The sequence below is a fragment of the Sparus aurata genome, chromosome 12 (assembly GCF_900880675.1).
Source record: "Sparus aurata chromosome 12, fSpaAur1.1, whole genome shotgun sequence".
NCBI classification, from domain to species: domain Eukaryota; kingdom Metazoa; phylum Chordata; class Actinopteri; order Spariformes; family Sparidae; genus Sparus; species Sparus aurata.
In genome coordinates this window covers 632770-645129 of record NC_044198.1, presented here as the reverse complement: position 1 = coordinate 645129, position 12360 = coordinate 632770, and the positions used below count along the sequence as shown (strand labels likewise).

The window sequence follows — 12360 nt, the reverse complement described above, 5'->3', positions numbered from 1 at the left end:
TGGATAAAGGAGTTGTACATCTGCAGAATAGTATCTTAGTATCTAAGTTAGGGCTGCACAAAAAATCATTAAAAAATCGCGATCTCGATTCACACATACACGTGATCTCATTTCTACACACGGCGATTGTGAAGCATTTTATCTCGAGCTGAATCACAAACAAATGCTCCTAGTTTGCCTCCCGGATTTTTTGAAGAGCCCCCAAACGCAGCACTGCCGCTGCCTCCTCCCTCAACCTGTGGTAAAGCGTCTTTACAACACGTGATTCAGTGAAGGAAGCCCGCCTGCAGTTGAGTGCTTGGAAGGAGTGGGTGAGAAGCTGTTTTTAGACGGGGCAGCAAGCCGCCAATCTGCCCGTCCTTTGGGCGGCTAGGTCCGCGGTTTTAGACAGAGGGCGGTCTGTTTTGGTCCGCCGATTTGCCGCCTCGGAGGGTACACTTATTTCCGCCTCGCCTGCCAGATGAGCAACTGGACAGCCGCTGAGGTCCGGGAGATGCTAGCGTCTCCTGGATCTCTAGCTGTATGGTTGTGTTAGCTTGTTGTTGTAGCAACAAGCTAGGAACGGTCGCTACTTTCAAATTAAAAGCCCCCTGCTAAGTACCCAGTTCTAAACTCCAATGGGGTGCAAGGTAAAGCTCTTATTTTGAAGACAAATTCGTTGTCAGCTGTTCACTGGCCCAACTTCGGGTTTCACGTCACGTCACATGTTTACGTCTACCTCAGAGGCAGCTTTTGGAAAAGGACGAATATTATGCCTTCGTTTTAGAAAGCCGATCACAGCAGCTATCACATATCACCTAGCTTAAGATACGGCCCCAATAAACACTGCACAACATGAGGTATTAAAGGGTGCCCTCTCATCTTGGAGACTAATTATTTTTTTTTTACTCTTGTAAAAATAACTTTTCATCCAATGATAGAACTTGAACAAAACAAAAAAAACATTGCTTTGGCAGAGGCATAGTAGTATGCCTCTGCCATACTACTATGTTTTTTGTTTTTGTTTTGTTCAAGTTCATCAGTGCAATAAACATTTTGTGAAAAAAAAATCGTGCCAGAGAATCGTGATCTCAATTCTAAGCAAAAAAAAATCGTGATTCACATTTTTTCCAGAATCGTGCAGCCCTAATCTAAGTTATCATATTCTACCATTAGTGATTTTATTTGATTTATTTTTGTTGTCAACTGCTTTAATTTAGCAGTCATTTCCTGATTTACCTGCAGTTTTAGTTAACAAGCAGTTCTTTATCCATCCGATGTGCTTTTAGAGATATTTTCAACTTTGTGTCAAGGCTTTCAGTCCTCTATTTAAGCCCAAGGGACACCCTAGGACTTAATTGTTCCAACACACCTCCTTTATATCCACATAAACTCTGCAGGACTTACTGTGTGGCTTGCAAAAAGGTGCTGATCAGAAAATGGCTTAAGACAGACACTCTGACCATAAACGATTGGATTGACTTTGTTTATAATATATACATAATGGACAGAATTACTTTTATATTAAGAACTCAGATTGACATGTTTAATAAAAAATTGGTCTAAATGGCTCACCTATGTACAAAATATAACACTGAGGGGTTTTTTTTCAACTGAAGATGCTTCTTATTGTTTTAAGGATCACTTTAAATGGGCAGTATATATATGGAAGTAGAGAGATGCGTATGTGTGCATATATATAAACCTACAAGCGGACTTGCTGCTCATTCAAGGAACGGACTTTCCCCCTACTGCTCACGGTATGTTCTGTGTCCAGGGGCACATGTATATCTGTACAGTGTTCTGTCAAATGAAAACTCAATAGAAAAGATTTTTTTTTGTATTATATATTAATTCATAGTTAGAATGAAACAATTTTTTCATCTCATAATCTCAAATCTTTATGATTATTTGTCCTCATCATTTTTTATTTGTATTTCATAATTTTGACCTTCCACCTCATAATAATTACTCATATCATGTAATTTTGATTTTCTTTTATCTAATAATTTCTACCTTTGATCTCATGATAATGACTTTATCGCTCATAATTATGGCAGACCATGGGAATATCTTTTTCATCTTATCCTTTTCTTTAACTGGCGGAAATGGGCATCCATATTTATCACTGTGAAACTCTTGCAAAGCCTGGCAAGGGATACTTTTGGATCTGGTGATAATACCAGACAGTGTGAGCAGGTAGGCTGATTGTTTAATATATTTTGTCATAATTTTCCCACTGGGAATATTTTTGATACAGAAAATGTCAGAGCAGAAACTCCTAATTGGTTATGAGTGCAAGACTGGACATGTCACTTTTTGATATACAGTAGGCCAATCGTTTGTTGGCTTAGGTCCTTAATTCAGTTGCTGTTTCTGTAACTCGTAGTCACTTGTTTTAAGTGTGTAGATCAGGTGAAATGCAGCCCCCCGCATACAGACTGACAAGAGGATACTGTACGTGCCCAGCTCATTACATATACGTCACATAAAAATATGCAGAGATGTTCAACTTTGCTGACGAGAAGAAGCCTTCTTCTTGTCAACACTTTGCATTGACCATCTATACTTGAATGTGGGTGCGGAGTGCGCAACCCGATAAGGGGCTGATCACCTTGCACACAAGCCCAATCTGAAGTGAGATTTAGAAAAGGATTGAACACTGGCAGGCGCACGCCAGGTTGAACAAATCAGAATATTTTTTGCCATACTTACATTTCATTTGTACATATGCAAAAAAATGCGCACAAAAATGTGTGTGTATTCCCCCCCCCCCCCCATACTGCATAGGTGTTTGTGTAGTGCTTCGGTTCTACCTTTTAGGCTTGAAGTCCAGTGAGTCTGTGGAGCCTCTGTGTGAGTAACTCTCTCCAGGCTGCTCTGAGTTCAGCAAAGGCCTGCAGTCGTCATCCATGTTCTCTCAAACTTGCATCTAAACCTTCTCAACTTTCATGACCTGATTGGGCTGAAAAATGTAAAAGAACAAGATAGAGACCATCACAGAGCAACCATAAGACATTTTTTGTGTAGTACAGCCATTTACTGCAATCATATGTACAGTATTCATATTAAAGCTAGGACGATTTCTGAATGTGCTGTAACTCTCCGGAGGCAACTGGTTCCCATTAACTTGAGAATGCTGTGAAAACAACCTCTTTGTTATTGAAAACTGGACAATCCATAACATTGAAGGTTGTGCCAGATGGATTATTTGCCTCAAGCAAGTTTCAAATCTGATAAATTTGATTTTCATACAGTCAAAACCTGATTTGGCCAAATTACCCTGCCTGCTGGCCTAAGAGCAAACATGAACATGGAGTACACAGCCCCAGGTCAATCATCACTTCAGCTGATATTGTTCATTATTAGTCTAGAAAAAAGTTACAACAGAGTTGACCACAACCCAACTGCCAACCTGAGAAGATATCCAGCTTTGGTAAGAATTAGTAGCAGAAACCAGTGGTTGCTCAGAATGGTGAAAACATCTCAGAACATCTTAGTGTCAGTAGTAATGCAAAAAGAACGTGACTTTCTCAAGTGGAATATTAATTGTTTAATTAATTGAAAAGTACCACTTTAACCATCAATGACCTCTTCCTTAGGGTTGAACTAACATTACTGCTTTGTGCCTCCACCAACCAATCAAGCTGCATAGTGTATAGAAAGAGCCTGGGCGGATTGGATGGTTATCCACACGGCATCGTAAAGTCTTTAGGTATGCTTAATATAGGGGTGGCAACAATACTGAAACTATTTGACCTGACAAAGATCTAGTCAAAACATCATGTAACTCTACATTTTTGGTTTGGCGTCAGTGTCCAGCTGTGACTCTTCATAAACTTTAGCAACATTTTGCCGACTTCTACCCCTGAAAATAAATGCTCTGTAATACTTTGTTAAGTTTCACAAAAGTCTGAATTTGTATTCTGTAAATAGAACTATTTAAAGCCTCTCAGAAAAAGCATTACGGTGCTATACCCAGGAACAAAACATACACAAAATCGGCAAACAATATGCGTTCGACTAACGATGTTAGACAATGTCCCCAAGTTACTGATGAGCATACTCATATGCATGGCGATCTCATCAATAATCAGATTTTACATATTTAACACTGTGCACCACAATAAGCCAAATAGATATGATTATGGAGAAATAGAAAAAAATGTGACCATCTGCAACATTTCAAGGGATAAAGTGCTGTAACTTTTCAGCTAGCTAGCATAATCGATCGAGAAGTGCATTTAATCTCTACGGACCAAAAAGTTAAACATTTTTCAATTCGAAAAGGTATTCAAAGTTTGTCTTGTTTTGTCATCACCTGGCAATGAGCTACACAATTCCAACTATAGGTCACTCATAGAGGGTCATAATTACTATAATGACAATATTAATTGATGAATAATAATCATGATAATAATTGTAATATTCTTGATCTTCTGGGAAACATCTCGATCGTTGGGATGCCCAGGAAATAAATGCAAGCGTATGGTCTCAGATGGGGGCTCTCTTCATGGATTCATATTCAATGTTTGTGTTTATGTTCATATTGAATTTACAATACAATGAAGTTGGTCCTCTCATCATATCTTTACCCCTCACATCAACAGCCACAGTAAGACTGAGCCTGGCAGTGGCACCTACACACCAGCTAACTCTACTGCTTTAGCAGTGACATTAGATAACCTCATCCACACAGCCTACGTCAAACCAGGTGGCATGTGACAACACAAATAAAACCCTGTACAAAGTATCACACCCTGTACGGAACACAGACAGCACACTGCTGTCAGATAATGATTGAGACTAGAATAATAACTTTGATTTTATAGAGGTGTCCTACTTTACAGTCGATTTTAAGGAAACTTCCAGTGATAAAACTCACGTGAAATGAAGGCTGCGTCGTTAATATTTCCTCAGAAATCCTTCTGAGGAAATATCAACTGCTGAGTCTGCAATATATATTGCTACCTTAAGCAAAAAATAGCCGTTTGTCTCAAATTTTTCATTAACTAGGTTGCCTATAGTCAACCATATAATACGAAGAAGCACACACACACTAACGGGTAAACTGACAGGCCTTAATATTAGTTATTTCCCCCTGCACAGTTAACGTTATGGCTGTAGCATAACAAGTCCACATCCTTACCAAATGTACTTTTGAAGTGTTCCTTCCTGGTGCCCTCAGCTCATCACAGGTTTGCTGTGTCAGCGAATGTTATAACCCGAAATTTGGACTAACGTGCGAAGAACGGACGTCCACACACAGCGGCGGTGCTAAAATAATGTTTCAATTATAAATATACAGACACAGTAAAAACAACGGCAAACTGTTACTGACCGCGGTACGAATGTGCAGGGATGAAGTGAAACACTGACAGTGGAGCCCCACTCATGAGGAACTGGAGCTGAGACTGTCTGGTTGTTGTGGTCTTCTGCCTTTTCTTCTTCGCTTAGTATTTTTTCTTCTTCGAGGGGCTTTAAATGGATCGTTACGCTGCAGTACCGCCGCCTCCTGAACTGGAATGCGTGTGCGAGTGTTCAGGGCGGCTCTGCAGGTCGTTTACAGTAGCTTCAGTTTTCTCGCCGGCTGCCACACATTGCATGAAATAATACTCCATATCCCGAAATTGACTCATTTTCACAACCTTCAAGCCTCCATGTCAAAAATGAACTCTCCACTCCACTAAACTTACATCAAAACCAAACTTTGCCTTCGAACAACACAGAACAGCCATGAAATATGCACAGCAAAATGGCAATTAAATATTTGTGTGATCAATTCAAATCAGTAGAATGACGATGTATTACTGCTGTGGATGATGATGCTTGTGGTTTCCAACCTCTTTAGCTTGAAGACACAACATATGTAGCTATATATTTTCCAAATATTTGATTCTCCAATGTAAAATAAACAGCAAATGATTTAAATGGTATATGAACCATAAAAATACAAAACTGACGAAGAATGTACAAAAATAATTTGAATGTTTATCCTAATTTAAACCAATGGGGGAAAAAAAACTTCTCAGAATCCCGTCTCTGGTCTGGATCATGCCTGAGATTCTCATCCACATCACAGGCAATATTAGCCCTAGCCAGGTAGAGTGGGGTGAACCCTATATGCTTTATCCACACCTGGAAAGTCTCACTCGTAATAGACAGAGGTGGTGCACATGGATGTAGGCAGAGCCATTTCTTGCTATATGCAGGTGTGTAGGGCCCCCACACCACTAGGGGGGCCCCTCAAGTTGCAAGTCTGGCCTCAATATCTGAGGAGTGACCTGACAGAAAAGGTGTGAAAAGTACCTGGCACTTCTCAAGCACCTCCGCTGAGGTTCCAAACGAACCAAGGCGATACGCCTGCTGATTGGCCAAATCTGGTTTCTATCGCGCTGCGTTGCTATGATGACCAGTACTAGGTGAAGCGAGTTGCTCTGAGCCGCCAGTACCAGTCATTCACAGCATGGCATCAAAACAAACCCATTCATCTGGTTCAGAAAAAGGAAAAAGAAGAAACTAGATGAAGGAAAAAGAGTGATTGACTAAAGTGACACCTGTGTTAGTGAAGTCCAGCACGTTGGCATTACATTTGAGAGGGAGGGTGTGTTGTTAGGCAGATGTGTGTCACCTGCTGTATCCTCGTCCAGTGGGAGCTGCTGTTCCCTCATAGACCTCCTCTGCTCTTCAATATTTGCCATGTAACATTACTTTAGTAATTAGTACTAACATTACTTTAGAATTATTTTAGTGTGTCCTCAGATTATAGGTCTCTAATGTGAAGTGTGCTAAACAACACAAATACATATTAGACCTATTGTAGATGATTATGGACTATTGTGGCAGTAGATTATTGCTCTGAGTGGATTATTGTTAACTCTGAGTTAGTTGCTTCTTTCTTTACCAAATTTATTACAATATTTATTGTGACAATATGATTAGAACAAATTTGCCTAAATTCTTACAGTTCAGTTATGTTTTTAATGTATTACTTTGTTTTATTCAAAAGAATCATAAAAACTCAAATTAAAGTATATTTAAAGTAAACATATAAACTATACTATATATGACCGTTAGTTCTGCTCACAGAATATAGGTTCATCAGTTAGGCACAAGGAGTCCACTTTGTAAATACACACAAAAATATTCCTTCAGTATCACATAATGCTCATCAGTCATTTATCTTTGTTTTATAACTTTATCAAGAACAATGTGTTGTAAACTGCTTAAAAGTGACAACTTTAGAAATTGGCTGCATGTTTTAAAGTGACACTGCACTGTATATTGCAAGGTTTAATATAAATCCAGATTATGAATTTCTGCATTAGTGTAACATAATTCAATTACATAGTATGAATATTTGCTTAGGATCTATATTGCTTGCTTTTTTTTTTTTTTTTTTTTTTTTTTTTTTCTTTATTATCATTATTATTTTTTTACAAACATATTCCAACTAATGATAATACTATAAAGGAAAAAAAAGTAAAATAATAAAAATAAATAAAAAAGGAGAAAAAAAAGGGGAAAAAAAACAAAAAAAACAAACAAGACACAAACAGACAAACAAATAGCACACTTCCAGTCCCTTCCAATAAAAAAAAAAAAAAAAAATGGACTCAGACACTATAACTACAAACTTCATAAACAAATTCAAAAGAAATATTAAGAGAACAAAAAGATGTACATCACAACGACATCAAATAATTTTCCATTGGAGCCCAAATTTCAACATAACCCGCATCATTATTTTCCAAACTAAAGGCTACTTTCTCTAGACTCCATGGCCTCGGTGACCCACTCCCTCTCAGATGGAGTTTTTGTACAGATCCAGTTATTGATGATCACCTTTTTTGTGATCATGCATAAAGAGAAGAACACTTTCTTGTCCTTTAGTGGAACTTTATTAAAATTATGTAGATCTCCTAATATACATGACTCTGGTGTTAGTGGAATAGTTATATTAATGTAGTTCATAGCGTGTTTTGTTATACCAAACCAAATTTCTTTTATTTTATGGCAATCCCAAAGTAAATGAAACAAAGTTCCATCAGTATAGCCACATTTTAGACATTTACTGTCTTCTTGTAAGCCCATTGTAAATAGTTTTGACGGTGTGTAGTATAATCTGTTGAGTATTTTGAATTGTCTTAGTTTATTTTTTATACATCGAAAAGGTTGCCTTGCATTTTTCCATATACCGTTCCAGGACAGCTCTTCCTCTCGTTTATGCAGATCTCTGGCCCATTTTTTTGCACAAACATCAAATTGATCACCAGTGCTATCATTCAGAGTTGAATACCATAATTTAACTGCATTTTTACTTGGCAGGTTGTGACTGTAAAGAATATTTTCAAATGTGTGTACACAAATTCTCAACTTTTCTATCGACACACATTTTTCAATAGAGTGTCGTAAGGTAATAAAGTTCAAGTACTCACTCTTTGGAATATTATATTCAGTGATTAACTCATCAAAGTTTTTAAAACAATTGCAATTATTATTATTAGAGAATATGTGACAAAGTCTTGTTACTCCATTGTCCTTCCACTTTTTCCAATTAATAACCTTTTTGTTCACTGTTATATTTGGGTTCTGCCATATTGGTTGATTTATTGAAGTATCTGTGTCAATTCTCAAAACCTTTGCACATGACTTTAAAATATTGAATGACACTTCAATAGGAGTTCCAATCAGTACCTTAGGAAGTGTTTTCATATAATAAAGACATCCTGAGTCAATATTTAAGCTTTGTAACATATTCTCCTCAATGGTTTTCCATTCTTTAATCACACCAGGATCCAAAAACATATTTACTTGCTGACAACCAAATGATAAATAATAATAAAAAAAGTTAGGGAGCTGCAGGCCACCTTTTTTGTATAGATTGGACATCCTCAAGTATGAGCATCGCGCCTTTTTACCATGCCAAATAAATGCTGAGATTGCTTTGTGTAAGTCATCAAACCAGGCTTTTTGTATGATAGTAGGTAGCATTCTCAAGATGTAGTTGACAGTAGGGAGGATATTAATTTTTACAATATTTAATCGACCCCACAGAGATATAGGAAGGCTTGACCAGCGACCAATATTTGCTCTTATTTTGTTATAGGTTTGAGTGAGATTAATATCTCTTGTTTGATAGATACTTGATGTAATTTTTAGTCCCAGATATGTTAATTCTGTTTGTTTCCATTTCCATTGATATTATTTTCAGATCTTATTTTCTCAGCTAATGGCTCAATAACCAAATTAAATAAGAGACCTGAAATTGTTTTGCACCTCGATGTAAAGTGAATGGTTTTGAAATTAAGTCATTTGTTCTTACTGAAGCCGTAGGATTGTGGTAAAGCATTTTAATCCACTGTATAAAGTTGGTGCCGAACCCATATTTCTGTAGAACACTAAACAAGAACGACCATTCAATGCGGTCAAACGCTTTTTCAGCGTCAATAGTACACAGTGCAGCTGACAGAGGAAGTTTTTTTGAATATTGTATGATATTAAATAATTTCCTTGTATTATCAGATGAGTATTGTTTTTTCATGAAGCCAGTCTGGTCACTATGTATCAGCTTTCCAATTACCTTAAATAATCTTGCTGCAAGAACTTTTGCCAGAATTTTATTATCCAGGTTGGCTAAAGATATTGGACGATAGTTCTTGCACAAGAGAGGATCTTTACCTTTTTTGTGGATTAATGTAATATGTGAATGATTAAATAACGGTGAGAAACTTACATTTTCATATGATGCTTGATACATCTGCAAAAGCAGGGGTGATAGATCCCCACTGAACTATTGATAGAACTCTGCATTATAACCATCAGGCCCCGGGGATTTATTTTTAGCAAAGGAATTTATGGCCTGATTTATTTCAGATAGAGTTATTGGTTGTTCTAATGTATGTTTTTCCTCTTCTGTTAAAAAGGGAAGCTTTACATTATTAAAAAACTTTTCTAGTGACTCAAAGTTGTCATCACCTTCAGACTCATAAAGGTTTTTGTAAAATTGAGTAAAAGTTTTGTTTATTTGATCTGGATCAGAGGATAAAGAATCATTTAGTAATCTGATACTAGAAATTTTCTTTTTTGTCATTTGTTTTTTCAGTCTTGAGGCTAACAGCTTTCCTGCCTTTTCCCCACTTTCGTAATCATTTAATTTTGCTCTCTTTAGTTTATATTCAGTTTTTTTTCTTACAATGTCATCATATTTCATTTTAAGTTTACACAGTTCCGTCCATATTTCATTCTTGTATTCGTTTGACAGTGAACTTTGTAACAGCTTAATTCTTGTTAACAATTTGCTTTCCTCTTGCTGCTGTATCTTCTTCTTGAAACTACCGATCTTAATTAACTCTCCTCTGAGGCAACATTTTAATGCTTCCCATATCACTGGCAAATCATTTATGGAGTTTTTGTTAATATCCATAAATGTATGAATGTATTCACTTATTTGTTTCTTAATTTCTGGATCTCTGAACAAGGACTCATTGACCTTCCACTGTTTAAAACACACTGGTGCCAATTTTAATTCAAGGTCAATCTGAATAGGACTATGATCAGATATCACTATTGGATGTATTAAGCTTTGTGTCACATTTTTAACAATGTCTTGAGAAATTAGGAACAAATCAATTCTTGAGAAGATTTGATGCCTGTGGGAGTAAAAAGTATAATCTCTTTCATCACTGTGTAGTATTCTCCAGATATCAACAATCCCAACATCATGCATTAACTTGGATAACGTAAATACAGATTTTTTTTGGTTGGTTTATCTTCCCGCTCTTGTCAACCTGTGGATTTAATGTTAAATTTAGATCTCCCCCCACTATAATTGTTGAGTCATAAAAATCTACTAATTTACTCTCGATTGTGCTGAAGAAACCTGGGCAGTCTTCATTAGGTGCATATACATTTACTAGAGTAAAGTTGTTTGAATCCACAGAGGCATTAATAATAATATATCTCCCAAGAGGGTCACGTAATACATTGTTGACTATGAGATTTAATCTCTTATTAAATAAAACAGCAACACCAGCTCTCTTTGAAGATTGTCCAGCACCAAGTACCTCAACTACCCATTCTCTTTTTAGGTGCCCAAGTTTCTCTATTCTTACATGTGTTTCTTGGAGAAAAACGATATCTGGGGAGAATCTTTTTAAATGCTTTAATATTTTGCCACGTTTAACCTGATTATTTGTTCCGTTCACATTCCAGGATATAATTCTTAATTTCGTGCTACTCATTAGACTAATCTAAAGATCAAGCATCAAACAAGAAAGTATATATTTCTTCTTGCCATTGCCAAGTGCATATCCATACAACAAAAAAGAGAAAACAGCCTTCTTATTTTCCATTTTCCTGCCTATCCCTCCCTCTTCTCTTTTCCCCTCCCGTCCTCCCTCCCACCCACTCGCACACACACATAGAAGGTGCCACACATAAGACAAAAAAAACAGCAAACAAATACACATTAAAGAAAAAAGCAGAGAAAAAACAAACAAGCAAAGAATAAACACAAACGTGTTCATGGGGATATCGGCCATAATCTGTTCTCCTCGGCGGTCCATAATAAAAGTCACTGTCACCTAACGCTTCATGTAAATAAAGGGGGGGGGGGAAATGATAATAATAATAAAATAAGCAGACAAACACATTACTGACCATAGAGTATTGCTTATAGTTATTCCGCCTTATCGTACTTTGTGTGACAAAATTAGGTCAGATTAGTTTAAGAGATAACTCCAGCAACAGCCTTACCGCTGCGTCAAAGCGCAGATCACCGGCCCCTTATCCAGGTTTACTCCACACCAGTTGATCCTTTTGCAGCCTCGGAATCCAGAAACGCTGAGGCTTGAGCAACATCCTCGAACATGTAGCGCTCACCGCCCCGGTTTAGAGAGATCCTCGCTGGGTAAAGCAGAAAAGCCTGGAAGCCGGCCTGGCGTGCCCTGTTTAGAACCGGGTAGCAGGGCTTGCGTCTTTTGGATGTAGTCTCGCTGTAGCCTGGCGCAAATTTTATCTGATGACCAGCTACCATGACTGGCTGCCTTCTTGACTCGTTGAGGATTCTGTCCCGGTCAGTGAATCTCAAGCACTTTAAGATCAGTGGTCGAGGTTTTGAAAAAGCATCTCTCGGCGCACCAACCCTGTGCGCGCACATTATTTCTGGAGGTTGCTGAGCCAGCGCAGGGAACCACTTTGAGAGATTGGCAAGCAGATATTGCCTGGCGTTAGATGTTTCGATTCCCTCCTTGAGATTTATCAAGAGTATATTATCTCTACGTGCTCGATCTTCAATCTGGACAAGTTTGTCCTCGTGTTTGGTCAGCTTAGTCTGATTTTGAGCGCAATCTGTCTCGAGCTTCTGCACACGGGATTCAA

The 12360-nt window shown here is 37.7% G+C and overlaps 1 protein-coding gene across 4 annotated transcripts in view; it reads right to left on the bottom strand.

The window, feature by feature from the left end:
* The window catches only part of slc38a9 (solute carrier family 38 member 9), a 57446-nt gene extending 45595 nt beyond the window's left edge, over nucleotides 1-11851 (bottom strand). Inside the window, exons 1-2 of one of the 4 annotated variants that reach the window (XM_030435841.1) lie at nucleotides 11737-11851; nucleotides 2796-2944 (exon numbers count right to left, since the gene is read on the bottom strand). In XM_030435841.1, coding sequence (XP_030291701.1) covers nucleotides 2796-2893 — 98 coding nt within the window. In that variant the 5' untranslated portion in view covers nucleotides 2894-2944; nucleotides 11737-11851. Of the gene's footprint in view, nucleotides 1-2795; nucleotides 2945-5128; nucleotides 5940-11736 lie in introns of those variants that run through there. The other 3 variants (XM_030435842.1, XM_030435839.1, XM_030435840.1) reach the window with 3 other exon arrangements.
* Between the last annotated feature and the right edge of the window lie 509 nt (nucleotides 11852-12360).